This window comes from Phycodurus eques, chromosome 7 (genome assembly GCF_024500275.1).
Source record: "Phycodurus eques isolate BA_2022a chromosome 7, UOR_Pequ_1.1, whole genome shotgun sequence".
Lineage (NCBI taxonomy): Eukaryota > Metazoa > Chordata > Actinopteri > Syngnathiformes > Syngnathidae > Phycodurus > Phycodurus eques.
In genome coordinates this window covers 21,172,855-21,196,172 of record NC_084531.1, presented here as the reverse complement: position 1 = coordinate 21,196,172, position 23,318 = coordinate 21,172,855, and the positions used below count along the sequence as shown (strand labels likewise).

Below are 23,318 nucleotides of genomic sequence, written 5' to 3'. Positions count from 1 at the left end.
CCCCCTTTCTTATAGTGTTATTCAATGTTCCCAACTAAGTTTCACCTGTCCACCAATGTCGCCTATAGTGAGGATGGCCTGATCTGGGTTAGAGGCATCTGCCCAGTAGTCCAGACACCATGGAGTAAAACTTAAACCCTGGAAAAGATAAGTTAAAAAAAAACTATCGGAACAATTTTTACGTTTGGGGGTTATTGAACACAATTGTTTTTTCCTTAACTGTTTCCTATTGTATTTTTACAATATAAAGGCTAATTTGTGATGAAAATGCTATATTCAACAAATGAAAAAGATTTTCGGATTCATTTTTTATAGCTTTTTACCTGGACTTTATATTTGCAGCTGAAGTCCTTTTTGGAAAGTATGTCATAAAAACACACTTCCTTACTTGTAAATGACACAGCTATCTGTGGGGCAAGGAGAAGGAAATACCGGTAAATAACATTGACAAAGGGACAATGCATCAATTTGATGTAATAATAAAGACATTAAACAATTGTATGCCGTACTTACAGATAACTTGAACACAAACACAAAAAGTTAGAATTCATTAGAATGAAAGAAAATATATATTACACTGAAATAATTTGTATGAATATGATTATAATAGCGGCATGGTGACTGAATGCTTAGCACATCTGTCTCAAAGTTCTGAGGACTCGGGTTCAAATCCGGCCTCGCCAGTTTGCATGTTCTCCCTGTGTCTGCGTTGGTTTTCTCCAGGTACTACGGTTTATTCCCACATCCCAAAAACATGGATGGCAGGTTAATTGAAGACTCTAAGTTGCCCGTAGGTGTGAATGTGAGTGTGAATGGTTGTTTGTTTCTATGTGCACTGCGATTGGCTGGCGACCAGTTCAGGGTGTACCCCGCCTCTCGCCCAGAGTCAGCTGGGCTAGGATCCAGCACGCCCGTGACCCTAGTGAGGATAAGCGGTACGGAAAATGGATGGATGGGTGATCACAAGGATTTTAAATGCTTATAAAAGCATAATGAATAATAAAGGATGATCAAGGTGGCCAAAAATGTAATTAATTACTTTTACAAAAAAATTAGAATACTGTATTAAAAATATTGCTAAAAATATAATATAATTATTCATAGATGATCATCTTGGAATTGGAACTAAACCACTTGAGATGAACAGAACAATACTTTTTTTTGTATTCTTGTTTGCCATTGGAAATAAAAAAAAAAAAAAAAGTTTGAACCGACTGAGGCTCAAAACTGGGATTCAATTGGGCTGCAAATTTAGGGTATTAAGGCCAGTCACATCCTAAAGGTTTTGCCTAATTGCTTTGTTTTAAATGTCAAACTTCATTTCAGGATAAGCTCGAGCCGTTGTTGTGCAATCACCTTGTGTAAATTTTGCAGCAGCACCATGTCTGTCACCCACAGGTCTTTGGGTCGGACTGTGCTGTTTTGCAGTCGTTGGGTACTCAAAAGAGACATGTCACTTTGGTCCCGCAGTCCCACAGATCCTCCTTTACTCACGGTCATGTATTGAGCCCAGCTTGGCAGGTACAACACCTGAGCAGAGCAGATGGTGCTGTTTCTGTTATTTTTTGTTGTATTTTGAGCCATTGAACACAACAACAGAGGGAAAATCATAGTGTGCTGTGCAAGCAACTGTGGTTTTCCTTTGTTCTGCGCAAGCATAGTTGCAGGCCCAAGTGACAAGGAACAGTGGTAACTGTTGTTACATTTTCTACTGTAGCTAAGGCATGACAAACATTTATCTACAACCCCAATTCCAATGAAGTTGGGACGTTGTGTTAAACCCAAATAAAAACCGAATACAATGATTTGCAAATCATGTTCGACCTATATTTAATTGAATACACTACAAAGACAAGATATTTCATGTTCAAACTGATAAACTTTATTGTTTTTAGCAAATAATCATTAACTTAGAATTTTATGGCTGCAACATGTTCCAAAAAAGATGGGACAGGGCATTGTTTACCACTGTGTTACATCACCTTTTCTTTTACAACATTCAATAAACATTTGGGAACTGAGGACACTAATTGTTGAAGCTTTGTAGGTGGAATTCTTTCCCATTCTTGCTTGATGTACAGCTTCAGCCGTTCAACAGTCCGGGGTCTCCGTTGTCGTATTTTACGCTTCATAATGCGCCACAAACTTTCAATGGGAGACAGGTCTGGACTGCAGACAGGCCAGTCTAGTTCCCGCATTCTTTTACTACGAAGCCACGCTGTTGTAACGTGCAGAATGTGGTTTGACATTGTCTTCCTGAAATAAGCAGGGGCGTCCATGAAAAAGACGTTGTTTGGATGGCAGCATATGTTTCACCAAAACCTGTACGTACCTTTCAGCATTAATGGTGCCTTCACAGATGTGTAAGTTACCCATGCCATTGGCACTATCACAGCCCTGTACCATCACAGATACTGGTTTTTGAACTTTGCGTCCATAACAGTCCGGATGGTTCTTTTCCTCTTGGGCCCAGAGGACACGACATCCACAATTTCCAAAAACTATTTGAAATGTGGACTCGTCGGACCACAGAACACTTTTCCACTTTGCGTCAGTCCATCTTAGATGAGCTCGGGCCCAGAGAAGCCGGCAGCGTTTCTGGGTGTTGTTGATAAATGGCTTTTGCTTTTCATAGTAGAGTTTCAAGTTGCACTTACGGATGTAGCGCCGAACTGTATTTACTGACATTGGTTTTCTGAAGTGTTCCTGAGCTCATGTGGTGATATCCTTTACACATTGATGTCGGTTTTTGATGCAGTGCCGCCTGAGGGATCGAAGGTCACGGGCATTCAATGTTGGTTTTCGGGCTTGCCGCTTACATGCAGTTATTTCTCCAGATTCGCTGAACCTTTTGATGATATTATCGATCGTAGATGATGAAATCCCTAAATTCCTTGCAATTGTACGTTGAGGAACAGTGTGCTTGAACTTTTGGACTATTTTCTCACACACTTGTTCACAAAGAGGTGAACCTCACCCCATCTTTGCTTGTGAATGACAGAACAATTCAGGGAAGCTCCTTTTATATCCAATCAAGGCACCCACCTGTTCCCAATTACCCTGTTCACTCACCTGTGGGATGTTCCAAACAGGTGTTTGATGAGCATTCCTCAACATTCTCAGTCTTTTATGCCACCTGTCCCAGCTTTTTTGGAACGTGTTTCAGCCATAAAATTCTAAGTTAATGTTTATTTGCTAAAAACAATCAAATTTATCAGTTTGAACATTAAATATCTTGTATTTGTAGTGTATTCAATTAAATATAGGTTGAACATGATTTGCAAATCATTGTATTTTGTTTTTATTTATGTTTAACACAACTTCCCAACTTCATTGGAATTGGGGTTGTAAATTAAGAACTATAAATAAAAAGTATTGATCAAAAATAGCATTTGAAAATACTTATCTTGGCACTGATCCCTTCTATTTAGGTAAGTGCATCATTGGTTTGTTTTCTTTTTAGGAAATTAGGACTACAGACAAGTCCAACTGCAACAGTTATTACAGTCTGAATTCTTATGCTATTAAAACAAAAAAAATAAATGGCAAGGTACTGTAAGAGGCTCTTTAAATGCAGCTGGAAGTTGCCTTTGGACTGCGCTAAATTTAATTCAATCTGCATTGATACTCAAATGAGTTTGACGTAGCGCCAAAGGCATGATGCTAAACCAGGACGGCCATACACAGAGACTGAGCTGTACTGTGTTTGTTCATGGAGTAGTCATGTGGCTCAAGCCTGAAACAATTACACTTCCTGTACCTTATATGCGGGGATAGAGCCATATACCAAATATGAATACTATACTTTTACTGTTACACCTCAGGCCATAACATTTCTGACACGTACCTGTCAAAATTATGTTATTTTCCAAAAAAGAGCGAGTCTGATCTGGGATGCACGTTACTTTCCACTACGCAGGGAGTCCTCTGTTTATGTCTAAATTCCATTCCTACAGCGGCATCGTGACCCAAATTTACACACAACACATCGTAGTCTATGCCTGAACTACACTAACGCAGTAGTAAAATTGGAATTACATTCATTCATTCATATGAAAACCACTTGTAGGCCAAAAATATAAAACAAGAAAATTAAAAACATGTATCGTGGTAACCAAGCGTGACTTCTTTTTGCTGCGTGACAGCATATTCTTATGCAGGTTGCACAAATTAGTTCATTTCTGTTCTATTCATAACCGAGAAATGTATGACAGTGCTGTCGTAAACCTATGACCCCTGTAATGTTTTATTACCTATCCATGACCCACTTTTTGGTCCCGACTCACCAGTTGAGAATCAGTGAAATGTATCATACTTGCAAAGTGATTGTGTCTGACCCTTTTAGAATGACCTGTTGGCGTCAGAATCTGTCAGCCATTTGAGGAAAAACAACTCCCATTTTGACATTCTCAGGACCGAATGATTGAAACAGTGAACCATCGCTTTATTCACAGCTGTCGGCACTTCGTAGCGGCCGGCTCATTTGCATACTAATTGATAGATGTTAAACTTTAGGGAGTCCAAAGCCACTTATCTTAAATGAAGAGAGACATTTGGATGAGAGACCCTAATTCTTAAAAATGTTATACAATCAGCAGACTGGATTCTCCGTACTGTCAATGTCAAGGTGTTGTACATAATAGCTGCAAAGCTTCGTGTCTGTAAATGAAGATGCTGGATCACGCACACTAAACTCCCCTCCGCGTCTGTAGGAGAACAGCCGCAGTTTACCTTTTGGACTGGGTCTCGATGGGGACAGGTCAGAGAGCGCGGAGGCTTCCAGCAAGGCACACGGTTCACTCTGCTGTGCTTCAGCTTTTCAGACAGCTCCTGCTGAAGAAAAGAGCGCAGCCTTCCCCAGTCCACTCGACTCTCTTCCTTCACAGCATTGCTGTCAGGGAAGAGGCCGCGGTGCCCCTGACTGACGACGACGCTGTCAAACAGCAGGCCGTACTCCTCTTTGGAGCCGTGTCCGACCGATGAGCAGGCCAGATGGATGAATTCACTTCTGGACAAAGAGCCAGACACCCCTGAGGAGATCTAGGTCAAAATATATTCAAGATATATTTATATATAAATTCTAGACTTCACACACTTGATTCAACTCATGCCATGATTTAGATCAGTGATCAATTGCACTCAATTGGTCTGGAAATGTACGTACTACAAGTGATTTCTTTTTGTTCATTTATCTATGCTAACAACGTATAGTGATAGGTGGAACAATTATGCTCTTCCAATAGATGGCAGAATAAACCAGTGTATCCGCCCGAGGTCACACAAGTGTATGAGAAAATCGAGACAAGGTCATTATTTCAGTTTTCAGTATATACTGTTTGTGACATTTTTGTTTCGTGGTGCGCCGCCATGAGACTCTTCTAATGTAAAATATATGCCTGAAACACTGATCGATATGACAGGACCTCCACAGATATCAAGTGTCTACTTTGCATAATTCTGTCTGAATTTTCAGTAGTTTGTCTTTCACTGGCACTGACAAGTAACTACTATATATCGTGTCAAACTGGGACGGCTGGCAGTGAAAGAGTTAATACAAATCCAGCTGCATGTAAGCAACGAAACACAATGGGCAATGCTCACCCGATCAAGTGGCGGTGTTTTTTGCATCTTCATTTCATCTCAATAAATCAGAATATAGTAGAACACCTGCTGACTTCTCGAAGTGGAACTCATACAGATTCACTACGCACAAAGTAAAATAAATAATTTCTCTCTATATATTTTTTTAAGATTGGGTTCATCCTCATATTTCACCTGAAAGACTAATATCCATTTGTGTTGTTACTGTATATTCATATTTTTTTTTTTATTTAATACAGGGCAGTGATCAATTCTTTAATCGCAAAAAAACAAAAATACTAAAATGTCAAAACTTCGTACAAATTGTGTATTACAATATTGAGTGATGCCTGCACACTCAGAAGTCCAGGTGCTCTTCACTTTGCTTTGGACAGTGAAGCATTTCTTGAAAGACCTCAAAGGTTTTACTATGGGATGCCACTGTACGGTATCAATTACATTTCACCTCCTTTGGCGCAGTAATGTGAAACCATTAGTAAAGTGAAAAGGACTCACAAAGAATAGGCTCTGCAGCTTCTTGTAGTCTTCCATTCTCACCCTGCTCTTGAGCAGTGTCACCTCCATCCTGGTTGCCATGGCTACACCTCAGCCTTGTCAATCAATCAACAGCATACCAACACGTGTGACAACACTGGAGACAAATAATACAGTCACCGTGCTTTGTGGACATGATGAAGACAATGAGATAGTTCCAGACTGTAATAACTATCCACATATTCCACAGCACGTTGTCATGTCAACATAATCACAGGAAAGGGAACCTTCTCAGAGGAGTGGATTTGTTAGCTGCTCTTGTGGTCTATGTTGAATAGCTGCTCAGTGTCATTGTATACGCTCGGGTCCAAAAAAATTATGTCTTGAAGAGGCAGAGACTTGCTGTTCACGTTGCTCACATGGCAGGTAATGTGAAATAGAATACTTGAGCAGAGTAGATAAGCAGCAGGAATTATAGAACATATAAAGGTTCGCCATACGACACTGTGCAATGATTTAAAAGCACTGCTGGAGTCTGAAGCATATGAGACATGATGGAAATATCCCTTTATCTAATATGCTCTTCAAAGGGTGGTAAAAACAGGTTGACAGGAACATTTTACGACGCGAATTCAGCGCAAGTGGCATCAAACTGTGTGGAGATTTAGATGACAGGCCCTGTAATGAAAGCTAAAGCGGTCCCTTGCTGAAGCATGCATAAACTACAGCATGAGATTGTACTGTTTTGTGCCGAGCGACTCACATCCATCAATAAGAGATTAGAAAGGCACAGTTGCTAGTATTTTGGCTATAGGTGCAATAAAACTTTGCTGCTGTGTGCGTGTGTGTGCCGTAGCTTGCAGAGCAAAATTGCACTGTATCATACTGAAAGGAGTATCAAAATTAAAAAAAATATTAGAAACATCTTTCAGTATGATGCAATGCAGCTCCACAACACACACAAATAAACGCATTGTTGAATGAATACCTCTCAAAACTGAAAATTTTTCTCTGTCAAGACAAAATTGGTGAAACAGCTCCTCATATGGTCATATGACAGTTTGTAGACGGACAAGTTGTGGTTAGATTTATGTCTGTGTAGGTTCTTAGTCATTCAGGTCACAGTAATCCGAAAAGGTTGAATCAACATAACTGGAGTCATTTGTTGAAATGATTGTGTTTTCTTGTTTTTCCGATAACGTTCGAAAATGACTTTTTTTTTTTTTTTTTTTAGGGCAGCACCATGGTACAGTGGTACCGCACCTGCCACACAGTGGAGAGGTCAAATCTAAGCTCAAACGAACAAGCACTCCTTGTAGAGTTTGCATGTTCTCGCAATGTTTGTGTGGGTTTTCTCCTGGTAACTCCAGCTACCTGCCACATTCCAAAAAAATGCATGTACCATTAACTAAAGACTCTTAACGTGAGCCTGGTCACTTGTCTATGTGTTCTGCAATTTACTTGTGACCAGTTTCTCACCAAAAGTCAGCTGGGATAAGCTCCAGCTCATCTGCTACCCTAATTAGAATAAGCACTACAGAAAATAGACATAACTGGTAGAATTCTTTGGGCCTTCAGTTCCTTTTTAACATTTTTGTTTGCCACTGTCTGGTACCACAGTGGCAGAAGAGACAAGAGGAGCGCTGTGACCTAAATCTGCTAACAAGCCATAGCTGCTGTGAACGCATATGTCGGCAACCATCTTAGAAAAAAAAAATGTTTCCAGTCAGAGACAGCGTATTAAAAATTCACCTATTTGTAGCTCCAATTGATTCTACTGTTCTTGGTTAGACTTTCTGCAAGATTTTGAGTGTGCCTCTGGGAAATGTTGTCCATCTATCCAGAAAGGCATTTGTGAGGTATGAGGTCACTTGTAGTACAGCTGAAAATTTAGGATTCAGGGGAATTCATTAAGCGGAATGTCTCAAATCCAAACAGCGTTAGACGTTGAACAGCTCTTCCAAGGCAACTGTAACCCACCTAAACTCACTTCAGTCAAGCTCGTTTTAATCATTACATTACAAAAGAAGAGCTGAACACTCAAAGTCAGACTTACCAAGACATCCAATGTCTGAGAGTTGAATTCCTATGATGAGGCGTCTCCAAGGTTATCTGGAAAGACATGCTGACGTTTTTCCAATTGCATGACAAATATTCAGCAGTGGGTTTTCGCTGAGTCTTTGCATCCCGTCCATTTGTGAATTCGTCTGATTCCACAAGTACAAGCTTTGAACCTAGCGACAATCAACAGCAACAACCCAGGATGTGGCACAAACAGACACACACACACACACACACACACACAGTTAACTGGCCAGACAGTGGACACACATACACACACAATTCTGTTCTTTTATTGGGCCTACTTGCCAAAGACCCATGCAAGTTTCCTGGCAACCAAGTTGTCAAAAAGAATTGCATTTGTTAGACCTGGCCCTATCGTTTGGTTTCAAGACAATGTGTGTTCATTCACGGATTAGGCACTGGAGAGAGAATGATCAGAGCAACAGCAAAACACACTGCACAGTGGTTACAACCGGCAGCTAAACAAAACACTGTCCCTACATTTTTAGAACTATGACAATAACAGCAAGAACCTGAGATTTAGTGAGACTCTCACACACTCTCTCTCTCTCTCTCTCTCTCTCTCTCTCTCTCTCTCTCTCTCAACAACATACTTGGAGCTTTATTGGTGTCATTCAAATGCCTTTGAAAGGTCTACTGTGGTCAAGAGCCAGACCATTTCTTAGGGTTTGTTAAAGGAAAAAGCAAATATTTCCAGAACACCAATAACGACTCCTTCAATAAAGATATGATCTCTTCTCTCCTTCCCTTCTGCCTCAGTGACCACAATCAGTTCCTATGTGCGACTTAATGGCCTGGAATAACTTGAATTAGCCGATTACGGCGGTCGTCAACGGTGACAGGATCAGAAAATTAGGTCTCAGCAATTTCAATAATAAAGCTTTCAAAATTAACGCTATCACAATTGGATTACAGCGGTGCATGTAGGAGCCAGCGCACAGCTCAAAATAGCCTCGCACAAATCCACCATGAAAAATCCACTATTATACAGGGAGAAGAATGAAGTTGCCGCACTGGGGAAACATGCATCCGGATCCTGGTACTGGGTGGAAAGAGGAGAAGGAAAGGGCAGCAGGGAGGAAGTGAAGTACTTTCATCGCGAACAACTTTGGAAAATCTTTCTTCGACTCTTTGAACTCTGAATCGACAGTTTGAAGAAATGTTGTCCTTTTAAGGAGTGGGGAGCCATTCTTGATTCACAACTATTACTGAGAGACAAGGGTCCCAAGTAAGTCATTTTACCATAGTTTTCTTTATACCTGGCAACAAGATTGTCTGCCTTACTAATTATCAAACGTGTAATAAGCAGTTTTTCCACAATAGTTTAACTTTTGGTAGTGGTGGGAGTGGGACCCTGCGTCGGTTTGGGCTTTACTGAGTGACATCCTACCTATAAATCGTTACACTCCTGCCAGGGTATTATTTGGTAGTACTACTAAATAATAATAGTATTTTGAGCAAATGGCTGACAAAGTACATATGCGCAGTGAACAGAGGTTGATTCAAGTTTAACTTTGCTACTTATTGCAGTAGCAGTCGCTTGTGCAACGTGCTTGTAAAAAAAAAAAAAAATCACTGTAAACTGTTGCTTTTTAAAAAGTGTTAACATGTAGTTTTCGTAGGACAGCAACAATATAGTCGTTATAAAACTCCAGAAACAACTAATCTAACAGTGGCCAAAGACTTTCACTCGGTACTTCACATCATAGCTATGACTAAGACACAGTATTTTAACATCATAAGGCATCAAATTGGGAAGCGACAAAAGCGGAATGTCCAGCAAAAATCAAGGTCAAGTCAGTTTATTTACTGAACAAAATAATTTGACCAAAGTGCTTTTGAGGGAGATTAAATCACAGAGTATTGAGAGCATGATTACAATAAGACAGTGAATGAAACAATAAAATGAAATAAAGATTTATACAAGTGGGTCACAAATAACAATCTGTCAGGAAGTAGACAATTCATTTATCATCTCAGAGAGGAGCACAGTGTCCGAAATTAATCGGAAATGTTTTTGTGGTCAAAGGCAGTTACCACGGCGCTATGAATTATAGATGAAATACAAGGCCAAGCAGTGTCCAGCACTTTCTTACATAGGTGTGAGGGAAATGTACTTGGCTTCGTTGGCAAGCACTCAATTGCCTATCACTTTTTTGCACTGTTCTTTACTAGAATCCCATGAAAAGAGATGTTTTATCAAGCTCGCAGGAGGTAAAAATGCTAAGCCATGAAATACAACAACAATAAAACAGTTAGCTAAAAATCATGTCATCAACCTGCTTTGCTTCAAACTACCTGATCCCCTGCCAATCCTCCACTATGTTGTGGCCGCTCCATCGCAGACGTCTATGTCGCCGTCTTGAAGGCGTCCAGTATCATGTTGGTTTGGTGCGTGAGCCGGTTGGCGCTGACAAACACATTGAGCACTCTGGGAGCGACCATGACAGAAAGACAAGAACACGCATGTCTGTCATCGTGCAAAGAAACCATGGCAACAATATTGGTCCAGGAAACACTTTGATCTGCCTGGAGGGGAGAATGTCAGGCTTCAGAGAAAACAAGCCAGCGAGAATCCAATGGAAATGGGTCAAAGGAATTATTCAGGAAGGGCGGATTGAATAGAAAGTGAGCCTGTGATCAAACGACAAGTATTTTACGTGGCGATGACAGCTTGTGTATACGTGCTGACAAGCGCAATTCTTAAATGATGTGAGATGCGGGAGGAACAAAAAGGACGTTCGGACTCAACACACGGGTGGAGATCGAGGAAGAGGAAAGAGAAAGAATAATTGTTGAAAGTCCTAACACAGCAAATAGACACGAGCAGCGTCTTACTTTCCATCTTTGAAGAAGGTTTTGAGAGCGTCGCTGAAACTCTTGGAGTATTTCACAAAGTCTTTCTTCTGCTGTTCCAGTGCCTAACACACACAACCTTTTCAGCTCTGCCTGTTTCAAAGGAGGCATCTGGGAAAAAAACATTTTCAGTATCATTTTATCTATACTTACCTGTCTGTTTTGATACTGGTACCTCCTGAAGATTGTATTAACAATGTCGAGCAACTCTTTTATGGCACTGGCAATGTCTCTGGAGAGCACACAAACACCCGCATGTAAAGGAGAGATAATACATTTGAAAATCTCTTTGTTCTCGAGCCAAAATTACTCTTCTTTCATCCAGATCACTGTTTGGCTTTCTTGCCTTTCACCCGCCACAAATCAGAATTTTTCCCTTCAACAAATATTTTTTTTATAAGCATTTGCTTCAAATTGATTTTATTCATAAGCCCTTCACTGGGTAAGCAACTTAAGAAGTGAGTCACTAAGAGTGTTAAATAACAGTGAAGGGGGCCAAGAAAGACTGAATGTGTAGTATAGTACTTAGTTAGACCATATTAAGAGGAAACGTCTCTCTTATGTCAAACTTTTAAATAACTTCTAATTTTACTCAACTCCCACTTTAAGTTGATTTAATAATGTTCCAATTACTTTTGGTCACTTGAAAAGTGGGTGGCTTCAAACAAAAGGTGCTCTGTCCTGAGTTGTTTAACACATCTAGCTGTAAATACCATGAAATAAAAGTTGGAATTCTGAACTTTTGTCTCATATTCATCTTAACCAAAATGTCTTCAGTATACAACAAAAACAAAGGAATTTACCTTACTGTTCCAATACTTTTGGAGGAGATTGTGTGTGTGTGCTTATAATTTCAAAAAATGAAAACTGAAAATTGGCATGTGCATATGTATTCACCCCCTTTGTTAACGAAAGATTTTCGGCGGTCATAGTCAACGTTTTCTGCTGACGAAGACAAGGTGATGACTACAAAAAAATTTATTTCCTGGGACTAAGATGACGACGAAGTGCATTGAAAGTTTTGTCAACGAATAAAAACGAGACGTAATTGGCTGCCAAAGAACAGATCCAATCAGAACTACTTTTGTTTGAAGAAGTGGGAGAAGTTGACAAGAAAACCAATCAGAACACGTGATAAGGAAATAACGTAAACCTGATCTTAAATCCAGCAAAAAAAAAAAAAAAAAAAGTTTGAATCTAGCAGCCGCGATTGGCCGCGAGCATAGAGCTATTTAAACAAAACATCTATCTATACTATATCTATGGCTGCGAGTGCACGAGAGCGCGTGTTTAGAAACACGACCAACTGGAAGAGACAATTAGTCCAGTCATCCTGAAATCCACGCACAGGTATGTATGTTCAGTTATTCAAAATACAATTTTTATTGATTATTTAGCTTCTAAATCCAGTGACTTTCCTGCTGTCTTCCTAACCCTCCTCGCCGCTTTGCATCAGTGTGTGAAAGACATGAATAATTGTTCATAAAACAAGTCATTTTTGTGTTGCTGTTTGTCCACATACGTTTCATGAGATTCTGTATTCTGTTGCTTAATGATGGCTTTGTAAACAATTCGGAAGCATTAATGCACAGTTTTTCCAGGTGTGTGCTTTGAACTCTTGTTCAACCACAGTGGGAGAGGCAACCTGAAGGTGAATTGCATCATTCCTGAACATAAAGTTTTCATTTCATCTTGGTCAGCGGTTGCAAACATTTTATACAAAGTACCCATAAAAAATACTTCAACTCCAAGTATCGCCATTATGACCAACATTAAAATACGGAAGTCTACTGGGCCTAAGTGCTCAACAAAAACATAGCAGGAGTTGTATACCTACAACCTGTATTTAATATTGTAAACCACTGTAAAATACATCCACTGTGTAAATATTAACACTGTGGGTGAATATGGAAAAATAAACTTGAATTTCTAAATTGACTTGCAATTTAGATGACAAAATTTTGACTAAATCTAAATTCCATTTTAGTCAAAGGACTTTGACGAAAGCTAAATCAAAAATTGCTGTCAAAATTACCACTGGTTATGAAGCCCCTAGAAAGCTTTGATGCAATTACCATCAAAAGTCACATAATTAGATTTAAAAGAAGATTAGCGGTTGTAATGTTACAAAACAGGTAAAAAATCAAATTAATAAAGAAGCCAACAGGGTGAATACTTTTTCAAGTGGCTAGTTAATTTGGGTAATTTCCAGCACTACACCTGATGTTATCTCATGGCACAGTGGTTCAGAATCACTGGGTTTGTGACGGGCTACAGCGCACTCAGACTTATGTACAAATGTGTGTTATGTCACCACAATAGGAACAGTTCTATCATAAACTCATAACCTCTGTAGGATAGCTTTTGTGCTACATCAGCGGTATATTTTTGACCAAAAAAAAAGTTTGGCAAATTAAAATTTCTCCAACCAGGTCAGGGGTGTTACACTTTTAGCTATTCCGCTCAATTTTAGCTATTGGCAATAGTGTGTCAAAAACATTACAGTAATCCCCCAAATATAAGCGGTTGACTATTCATACATTCACCAACAGTGGAACCTCACTTTATGAATGTCCAGGTTTTTCAAAGAAAAATTACCTCAGTTCAACTCACTACTTTTAGTTCACTGAAAGTCTTGGCATTCCCGCGGAAGGCTCAGTTGTGCTTTTTCTTGCACCGTGTTGAAACATCATTTCCTCCGTGTGTCACACATTGCAGGTACTTTTTGTTTTTTTAGCTCAAAAATAGCCCTCACTATGGCTGCAAATAAAATGAAAACTGCTAGCGACAGTGTTATGAAGAAGACTGAAGAATTTTAAAATAAATAAAAAAATTAAAAAAATTTTTTTTTAAAACAAACAAAAAAAAAGGCTCAAACCATGTCTCAGCCAGTGAGTGTTAACCGCACCAAGAGAGCTGAAAGCCACATTGCATTGTGGGATGTAGTGGCAATATTGGGCTAGCAGTATCATTGGTTAACGTAAACAATACTGCACGCCAAAAGGTAAAGATGTTGCACAATGATTTGCTAGCGAACACAGTGTATTTCTTCACATTAAAGTGAATTTTCACTTTAATTTCTATATTCTACAGTTCCTTTTTTTTAACTGACACACTGATAAAAACAAGGTAAATATAACTTTGTTTTGGAGCTGATTACTTTAATTTCCATTAATTTTAATGGGAAACATTAACTCGGTTTGTGAAAGTTTAGTTTGCGACCACAGTCACGGATTAAATTTGTAAACCAGGTTCCGTGGTTACACAAAAACTAAGCCATTCCTGTTTTTGTGCTCTCTCGCAACACCCAATGATGCTACAAAATGGACCCGAAGCTTTGTTTAATAGAAAAGCAGTACATTGGTGCAAGAGAAGTATGCTGAAGTGAGACGTCTGCGCATAGACACATGCTTTGTATGTATAGAAGGAGCTAAGTTTAGCCTGAGTTGTTAGTGAGAGAAGTTATGAGAGAGTCCTCTATGTACTGTATATGCATGCACTTCTGCTGCATTTTTTTCAAAATCAAATCATCTGTATGCTATTTAACAGTAATGATAAACAGAGTCCACTTATATAGCTCTTTATCTGCACTATAGGGTGCCCAAAGCACTTTACAAAGCTTCACATTCACCCACACATTCATACACCAATGGGCGGCTGCTGCCAGGCACACTGGGAGCAATTCATGATTTGGTGTCTTGCCCAAGGACACTTCGACAACAGACATTCAAAGGCCGGATTTAAACAGGCGACCCTTCGGCCACTGGATGCACCGCTCTATCAACTGAGCCACAGCCACCCCAATGTTGTAAAATGAGTAGAGAATGTTTTAAACTGTTTTGGGATCATAGCTTGTGGTATATTTACACTTTCAACTATTAATACAGGCCATTATAAACTTTTCAGGTAAGTCTATTACTGCTTTTCACTATTTGCGGCAGAGCTCGATCCCTATCCCCCACGAATAGCTGGGATTACCGCATTGTCAATTTCTTATTTAAAATAATAATAATAATATATTGGAAAAGACGTTTGGACTTGCTGATAAAAGCTCTATAATAAATCACACACAGCGACTCTCACTTGATGGTCTGTAGGAAAGCCACTCTGTCATTGATCTCATCAGGTATGGTACTGAGGATGTGTTTCAGAGCATGCGCCCTCTCATTCAGCTCCTGGAACCCTGGTTCTTGCCTCTCAATTCGGAACTCTGACAACACAGATTGGGACAAAAAACACAAATAGCACAATAGTAGATGTTTAAGTTATGATTAACGACATGTAGAAAACTGTGCAAAAATGTAATAGTGGATCCAGGATAAACTATACCCTGATAAGACACATAAGATGGACGAAATAAGAGAAGCTTGTAGGAATGTTTAAAACTAATTATACATTTCTGTATGTGAGTGTATTCATTGCTACAATTAATGACTGTGCAGTGCACAAAGTGCTAAATCACAGGCAAGGAGGGAAGGAAGGGCCATTCGAGGTGTTGATTTGTGGAGAAACAGCTCTCTCCAGTGGACAGTTGGAAGTATTGGTCACCGCACACTTCAGCAGGCAGCAAGCACGCTGAGCAAGGTTTCTCTTATTTGTGTTGTTTATGCGTGACACATTAGCTTACCTTTCACATCGGCTGCAGCCATGCGAAGTAGACACTCATTATAATTAATTTTCAGGTCCTTTTTTTCAAGTAGTCTAAGCACCAATTCCTCAGTCAAGCCAGGGTTCTCCTCCTCTGCCTTAAAATGTTGATAGTGAAGAACAGTGTTTTATCAAAAATATGTCAATCCATTCCACAAAATATGAATATTGTAACATTTTTTTAAATTACCTTTATAAAGGCTGCACGCATTGTCTGTGCTGCTGACAGGTTAACTTTCTCCAACTGCAATTCATCACAAAAAAACACATTTGGCTTAGATATTATTTATTGGGCGGCATGGTGGACGACTGGTTAGAGCGTGTGCCTCACAGTTATGAGGACCGGGGTTCAATCCCCGGCCCCGCCTGTGTGGAGTTTGCATGTTCTCTCCGGTTTCCTCCCACATCCCCAAAACATGCATGGTAGGTTAATTGACAACTCTAAATTGCCTGTAGGTGTGAATGTGAGTGCAAATGGTTGTTTGTCTGTATGTCCCCTGCAAATGGCTGGCAACCAGTTCAGGGTGTACCCCGCCTCCTGCCCGATGATAGCTGGGATAGGCTCCAGCACGCCCGCGACCCTACTGAGGAGAAGCGGCTCAGAAAATGGATGGATATAATTTATTGCCGGAATAAGTCAGTCAAATATTTGATGATATCCAAGGGGGGTAATGGTCCTGTGGTATTACTAGCTAAGCCTAGTCAAGGCTGTAACAATACTGTTAAACATCTTATGGCATTTACCCCTTTAAATCAGAGTGGACAATAAATGCTGTCAATACGAAATATGGATGTAAGGTGTTATGTGTGGTCAGTGTTTAAAACAACACTATCGAGAAACTTGTGGAAAATATATTTAATACCACCTATGAGACTGCAACGCAAGACTACATTTAACTGTGGTGCTCCTCAGGGACTTATTTCAGTGCAACTGTTATTTTCAAAGACAATTGTTCCCCTTGAATTAACCAGAACAATACATATAAGTCTGATGTTACCTTTCTATACTGGCACAGTGGGTACGGAAAGTATAAATTTTTCACAATTCCTTTTTTTCTGTCAATATGGGGTGCTCTGTGTACATTAATGAGGAAAAAAATTGACTTAAATTATTTTAGCAAACGGCTGCAATATAAGAGTGAAAATTTTAAGGGGGTCTGAATACTTTCCATACCCACTGTATGTGCCAAAAAGCAGAATATCGTGGGAAAGTCAATTTATTTCAATTATTTCAATAATTCAATTCATTTATTTTCTCTATTTGTTTCAAAAAGTGAAACAATGAAACAAATCCAATATTTCACAAAATTTTAGTATTTCATGTGACCAACAGAAAAAGGATCTTAAAACACATAAATGTTGGCCTTCTGAAAAGTGTATTAAAGTAATATGCCCTCAGTACTTTCTTGGGCCTCCTTTTGCATTAAATACAGCATCAAGGCGGCATTGCATGGGGGTGATCAGCCTTTGGCACAATACAGGTGTTATTGTAGCTCAAGTTGCTTTGATATTGCCTTCAGATCGTCTGCATTTCAGCGTTTCTGTTCCCTCATCTTCCTCTTGACAATACCCCATTTCAATGCGGTTCAAGTCAAGAGAGTTTGCTGGCCAATCAAGAATTGTTATTGCATGGCTATTCAACCGGTATTGGTAGTTTTGGCTTTGTGGCCAAGTGCCAAATCCTGCTGGAAAATAAAATCATTGTATCCAAAAAGCTCATTGGTAGCAGGAAGCATAAAGTGCTCTAAGATTTCCTGGTAGACAGCTGCGCTGACAGTGGACTTAAAAGTCAATGGACCCACAACAGTAAATGACATGGCTCCCCAAACCACTACTGACTGTGGAAACTTCACACTGGACTTGAAGCACCTTGACTTTTATGCTTTTCATAATGCGCCACACATTTTCAATGGGAGACAGGTCTGGATTGCAGGCAGGCCAGTCTAGTACCCGCACTCTTTTACTGCGAAGCCACGCTGTTGTAACACGTGCAGAATGTGGTTTAGCATTGTCTTGCTGAAATAAGCAGGGGAGTCCATGAAAAAGATGTTGCTTGGATGGCAGCATATCTTTCTCCAAAAGCTGTATGTACCTTTCAGCCTTAATGGTGCCTTCACAGACGTGTAAGTTACCCATGCCATTGGCACTAACACAGCCCCATACCATCACAGATGCTGGCTTTTGAACTTTGCGTCATTAATAGTCCGGATGGTTCTTTTCCTCTTTGGCCCAGAGGACACGACGTCCACAATTTCCAAAAACAATTTGAAATGTGGACTCGTCGGACCACAGAACACTTTTCCACTTTGCATCAGTCCATCTTAAATGAGCTCGGGCCCAGAGAAGCCGTGAGCGTTTCTGGGTGTTGTTGATAAATGGCTTTTGCTTTGCATAGTAGAGTTTCAAGTTGCACTTACGGATGTAGCGCCGAACTGTATTTACTGACATTGGTTTTCTGAAGTGTTCCTGAGCCCATGTGGTGATGTCCTTTTCACATTGATCTCAGTTTTTGATGCAGTGCCGTCTGATGGATCGAAGGTCACGGGCATTCAATGTTGGTTTTCGGCCTTGCCACTTACATGCAGTGATTTATCCAGATTCTCTGAACCTTTTGATGATATTATGGACCGTAGATGATGAAATCCCTAAATTCCTTGCAATTGTATGTTGAGGAACATTGTCCTTAAACTGTTTGACTATTTTCTCACGCACTTGTTCACAAAGAGGTGAACCTTGCCCCATCTTTGCTTATGAATATTTATATATATATATATATATATATATATATATATATATATATAAATAAAAAATAAAATAAAATTTTAAAAAAAAAAATATATATATATATATATATATATATATATATATATTATTATATATATTATATATATATATATATAATAAAATATATATATATATAATTCAGGGAAGCTCCTTTTATACCCAATCATGGCACCCACCTGCTCCCAATTAGCCTGTTCACCTGTGGGATGTTCCAAACAGGTGTTTGATGAGCATTGAGCACAACAATGAGCATTGAGGACAACGTTGTGTTTAACACAACGTCCCAACTTCATTGGAATTGGGGTTGTACACCATGGACTGGCCGCGAGACAATTGCAGGGCCCATATAGATGGAAAACCATTTACAACCTCACACACACACACACACACCTATGGACAATTTAAAGTCTTCAGTTAGCCTAAATGCATGTTTTCGGAACATTGGAGGAAGCCGGATTACCCGGAGACGAGACTCAAACACAAAACCTCAGAACTGTGGCAGACATGCTAACCACTAGGACACCATGATGCCCCAGTGCAGTTTGAACCTGTGATCTCCCAACCTTGAGAAAGACGTCCTAAACACTACGTCACCGTGCTGCCTCCTGATGATTTTAAAATCCCATACATGCAACAGTCAGAATGGTAACACCTGCACTGTCTAATAAGCTCTAATACAGGAAATCTATCACTGCAGTACTATGCAGTGCAGTTACACTGCACACTATAACAACAATAATAAACATATATTTTGTATGCTTATTTAAAAACTCAATAAACACTGAGCAATATCATGTTTTTAAATCAGGATCTCATAAGATGTTGCAGGCATACTTATTAAAGTGTACAAATCATATCAAGAATAATGACTCTCTGAGCTCTTCGAGCCTCATTATAAACATCAGATGAGCAGACATTTTAGGAGCCTTTTAAATCTCTTCTTGAAACACTCATTTATAAGAATTTTTAATGAGGCAGTTGGATATTTATGTCTTCTGTTGTTGTATAATTTTATCTGAGTCAAGTGGAGGGTTATATCGCTGCCTTTATTTTTATTTTTTTATTAATTTTTATTCCTTGACGTCTTGAGTGTTTTTCGAGGAAGATGCCCTTTAGCTTCAGATTTATTCTGTTGCATCAAATATGAAAAGGGGACTGTGCCTCCATACCTGGTCAAAGACTGGGTACATCACAGTGTACAGAGCCATGACAGAAGTGGCGCTGGCTTGTTTCCTGAAGTGCTCCATGGTCATCGTTGACTGATCAATGGGCCTTCGGGTACGTGCTTGCCCACCAATGCCAGGTTCCTTGCGTTCAATCCCTCCCACAGACTGACATCGTGGGAGCAGAACAAGATCCGGAAAATTAACAGAGAAGATTGAACAAGAAGGAAATTATAATTTGCTGCCATATTAGCAAGTTGTAGTCTTACACTAAAAACAAAGCTAAGAATTTATTTTTATTTTTTTAAGTTTACTTGTACTCAGTCAAGCGCAGACCTCAGCCAACAACTCAAAACAAGTTGGCTTGACTACTTGAATGGGAAAAATTATTTAATGCTTTGCGATACTTAGCCTCTCCAGTCCTGCACATTACAATGCAAGTTGTTGTTTTTTTCCCCACCGCAGCTCGAGCTGCTGGATCACTGCCGCACTCAACTTTAAGAAAAGTGAAAATAAATTCCTGCAAGTTTTGTCAAAAATTGTTATATGCTTTTGACGTATTGTTCCTAACTAACCAGACACACCAAATATACAGTAGTCTCTCCTCACACCTTTTGCATGCTGGAGGTCATTAGTATGTGCTGTAGCTTGGGTGCCAGTGCATCTGCACATGTGAATGTTATCTTTGGATTTGACAGATGTTTGGAATAAAATACAATCTGAGGGAAACCAATTATTTCTGTAAAAACGATTATCCACAAGGAGTAATCATTACCTTATAATTAGACTTTACACCGATTTTATCGGCCTTATCGGTATCGACCGATAATTAGCATTTTATGCTGATGGGCTTTAATGTCATAATTGGCCGAACGATCAATGCTCCGCAAAAGACATTTACTCCACGTCACCATCGTGCCCAGTATATTTGAATCCAAAAGCTAGTTTATTTTTAGCCTTGTCGTGTGTCTTTTGGCATAGTCCTGTAAATATCTGACGGCCAATAAAGTTATTAAAAAAAAAAAAAAAACATGTTGGCGGTGTGGAACAGACAACACGTCTGAGGCAGACAACACGTAATGCCCGGATCAGACTCCCAAGACAAATTTGCTCTTTCAAGATTGTCAGACGACTGCAAAAAAATCTCGTATTCTGATACCACGGCATCCCATTTTTTTACGATCATTGGGCTTTATCTTGTCAACTCAAATACGACCGGATACACTCGTTACCCTGGCGACGACAACAAGAGTGGATCACGCAGACTATATTATGAGGACAAAATGGGGAAAAATGTGTGTTGGTGCTCAGGACAGGAGAGGACGTTCATTTAAGGCTTGCTTGAGGTATGTTCACGTACTTTTAATACGATACGGCTCGCAAGCAGGCAACAAAACGTTATGTAGCCTAGCAAGCTACTGCTAGCACTGGTGGTTGTAGGTAAACATGCCGCCGGTCTGTCGAATCATGCTCTACATTTTCGGTGAGGGTGAAGTCATTTAATTAAAAATAAAGTAATTTAATTACAGTAAGTTAGCACCCATTATTTCTGTCATGTAATGTTGGTTTGACCTGACTGATTAGAATGCACGATCTGACTAGAGCAGTGATTTCCAACCTTTATGGAGCCAAGGAACATATTTTACAATTGAAAAATCTCACAGCACACCAACAAACTAAAATGTCACAAAAAGTGGATACATTAATTACTGTATGTACTTCCTGCCATCTAATAGAAGACCATTCATTTGTTCTCCGTCACTATTCCTCACTGGCATAAATAGAGGAACAAAGATACATTATTTATTGTAAATATATTTTTTGAGCAATTAAGTACACAAGTATATACAGTAAATGAACAGGTCATTTAAATAGACACATTCCTCCATCTTGTGATTGGATCGGTAATCGGTTATCGTTTTCTTAAACTCGCTGATCGGCCCCAAAAATCCTGATCGTGTAAAGCCTACTTATAATAATGGACTCTATTTCAGCCATAAATGTTTATGTCACTCTCATGTAAAATGACCCAAAAAAATTTAGTTAGCCCACTCACAGTGGTTCAAATTAACTGCATTTCTATGTGGGTTATTCATTATTCAAAAGGGAACACTATTGTTACTGGGTCCTACCGTAAAGCTAATCGGACACGTTCTGACCGTTTTGTGTCATGTTCAGCAAAGTGCATAGCCTGAAACGTTTTTCTTGGGTGTGGTTGAGGATAAATGACACACCTGAAGCGACACGTGATTTGGGAACAAAAGCCAATGGTTGCTTCATACCGAACATTAATTATTAGAGAAGGTGTGTTGGACAAAAATAAGTTTGTTACTTGCTGGTATTGTCATAAAACCAAATTAACCTGTTTCTATATGTAGCTTGGGGGGGCTCACCTCTTCCTACCGTTTTGTCCAACCTGACAATTACAGTATTTAGACATTTTTAAATAACGTATCACACGTCCCTACATGTTTACCGAGGTAAGAAAGCCAAATAAACCGATGATAACCCACGTTGGATAACATTTGATCTGCTGTCAAGAGATTAGCAGTTTAGCAGGTGATTCTAAATCAGTATTCGGACGCTTTAAACTCCACCAACGAGAGATAAGCAAACGTGACAGGAAACGTGAAGCGAAGACAAGATTTAAACCATTAACCAACTGTATCCCACCTCCTTGCCGACTTCTGCGTCTTATACGGGAAGTTCGTTGCTTCGCAAATCTGTAGATCTTGGGCGGGCAATGTATAGGCGATTGACCGCGCTTGTCAAAAGTGCTATTTAGTTGTAGTTCTCCTGGTCTGTCTCTTCAATACTGCACAAAGGTATTTCACCGTCAATAGGACTGCAAATCCCATACAGCGGCTAAAGGCGGAAGCAACACTGCCGCATACGAGTGGTCATCGCGCAGTCACAGCAGCACAAAAACACCTATTTGTAGGGTGCTATGTGTTAAAAACAAAATGACAATAAACTCGTTTAGCTTGAGGTATTTATCAACACCCAAATGAATCGCAGGTCGTACTACTTTGTCAAGATAGTTCCCCACCTTCCAACTGTTGCTGTCGCCATAATCTGCCCAGTTGCAGTGAGTAATGTGTGTCCATGTTGTCAGACTGGTGTTTTTGTCAATATATCTATAACGTTTCCAAATATTTTCTTTTACATGGATCTATAAAACAAAATATCGTATGAAATGGATGCAGAATTAAAGGGTAAACATAGATAGCAGCTTTACAAAGTTACCGCCTAGGGAGCCGAATCCTACGTCAAGGGACGGCCATATTGGATGTGGCAAGGTTATGAAGCTGCTGAAGACGTCGAAAGCATTATACAGTGAAAGCCAGGTTTCATAAGATTACCTTTCACAGATCAGAGTGGAGTTACTTTTGATTGTCTTTGGCCATTGTAAGATAATTTTGCAAACATAATTTGTGACTTTGTGGCGTATACTATGAAGCCCCACGTATAATATGAAATTCCTGGGGTGAAACCAGCCTCCAAACACACAAGTGGTTTGTATTTAGCTACAGTTACCCAAATGAACTACTTGATTGTTGTTCATTGCTAGCCTATCTTTTATCATATGTAGATTTCTGAAAGATAAAGGACTGAGAAAGCAGTGGACAACAAATAGCTCTCAGAAGGGAAGAGTTCAATGCTCACGCCGCTGTTCTTTTAGTCTTGTGGATTCAATCATTACATGAT

At 39.6% G+C, this 23,318-nt stretch overlaps 2 protein-coding genes across 7 annotated transcripts in view; both read right to left on the bottom strand.

The window, feature by feature from the left end:
• LOC133405004 (WD repeat-containing protein 49-like) overlaps window positions 1-8,191 on the bottom strand; it is a 39,606-nt gene extending 31,415 nt beyond the window's left edge. For 4 of the 5 annotated variants that reach the window (XM_061681598.1, XM_061681597.1, XM_061681596.1 and 1 more), the window contains exons 1-6: window positions 8,132-8,191; window positions 6,097-6,232; window positions 4,732-5,040; window positions 1,357-1,530; window positions 324-407; window positions 46-138 (exon numbers count right to left, since the gene is read on the bottom strand). In XM_061681598.1, the coding sequence (XP_061537582.1) occupies window positions 46-138; window positions 324-407; window positions 1,357-1,530; window positions 4,732-5,040; window positions 6,097-6,177 (741 nt within the window). In that variant the 5' untranslated portion in view covers window positions 6,178-6,232; window positions 8,132-8,191. The remainder of the gene's footprint in view (window positions 1-45; window positions 139-323; window positions 408-1,356; window positions 1,531-4,731; window positions 5,041-6,096; window positions 6,233-8,131) is intronic. The other variant, XM_061681600.1, reaches the window with a different exon arrangement.
• Window positions 8,192-8,208: 17 nt separating this feature from the next.
• LOC133405006 (programmed cell death protein 10-like) lies at window positions 8,209-22,568 on the bottom strand. 2 transcript variants are annotated; one of them, XR_009768909.1, is made up of 9 exons: window positions 22,284-22,568; window positions 19,617-19,778; window positions 15,854-15,907; window positions 15,644-15,761; window positions 15,100-15,226; window positions 11,170-11,248; window positions 10,999-11,081; window positions 10,459-10,591; window positions 8,209-8,309 (listed from the first exon to the last, which is right to left on the bottom strand). XR_009768909.1 is itself a non-coding variant. In XM_061681603.1 (8 exons), the coding sequence occupies exons 2-8, from the start codon at window positions 19,698-19,700 to the stop codon at window positions 10,510-10,512; spliced, it is 627 nt and encodes a 208-aa protein (XP_061537587.1). In that variant the 5' UTR covers window positions 19,701-19,778; window positions 22,284-22,565; the 3' UTR covers window positions 9,947-10,509. The 2 variants fall into 2 exon arrangements, 1 of the variants encoding a protein (XP_061537587.1); XM_061681603.1 differs by lacking the exon at window positions 8,209-8,309 and having other exon boundaries at window positions 9,947-10,591; window positions 22,284-22,565.
• Between the last annotated feature and the right edge of the window lie 750 nt (window positions 22,569-23,318).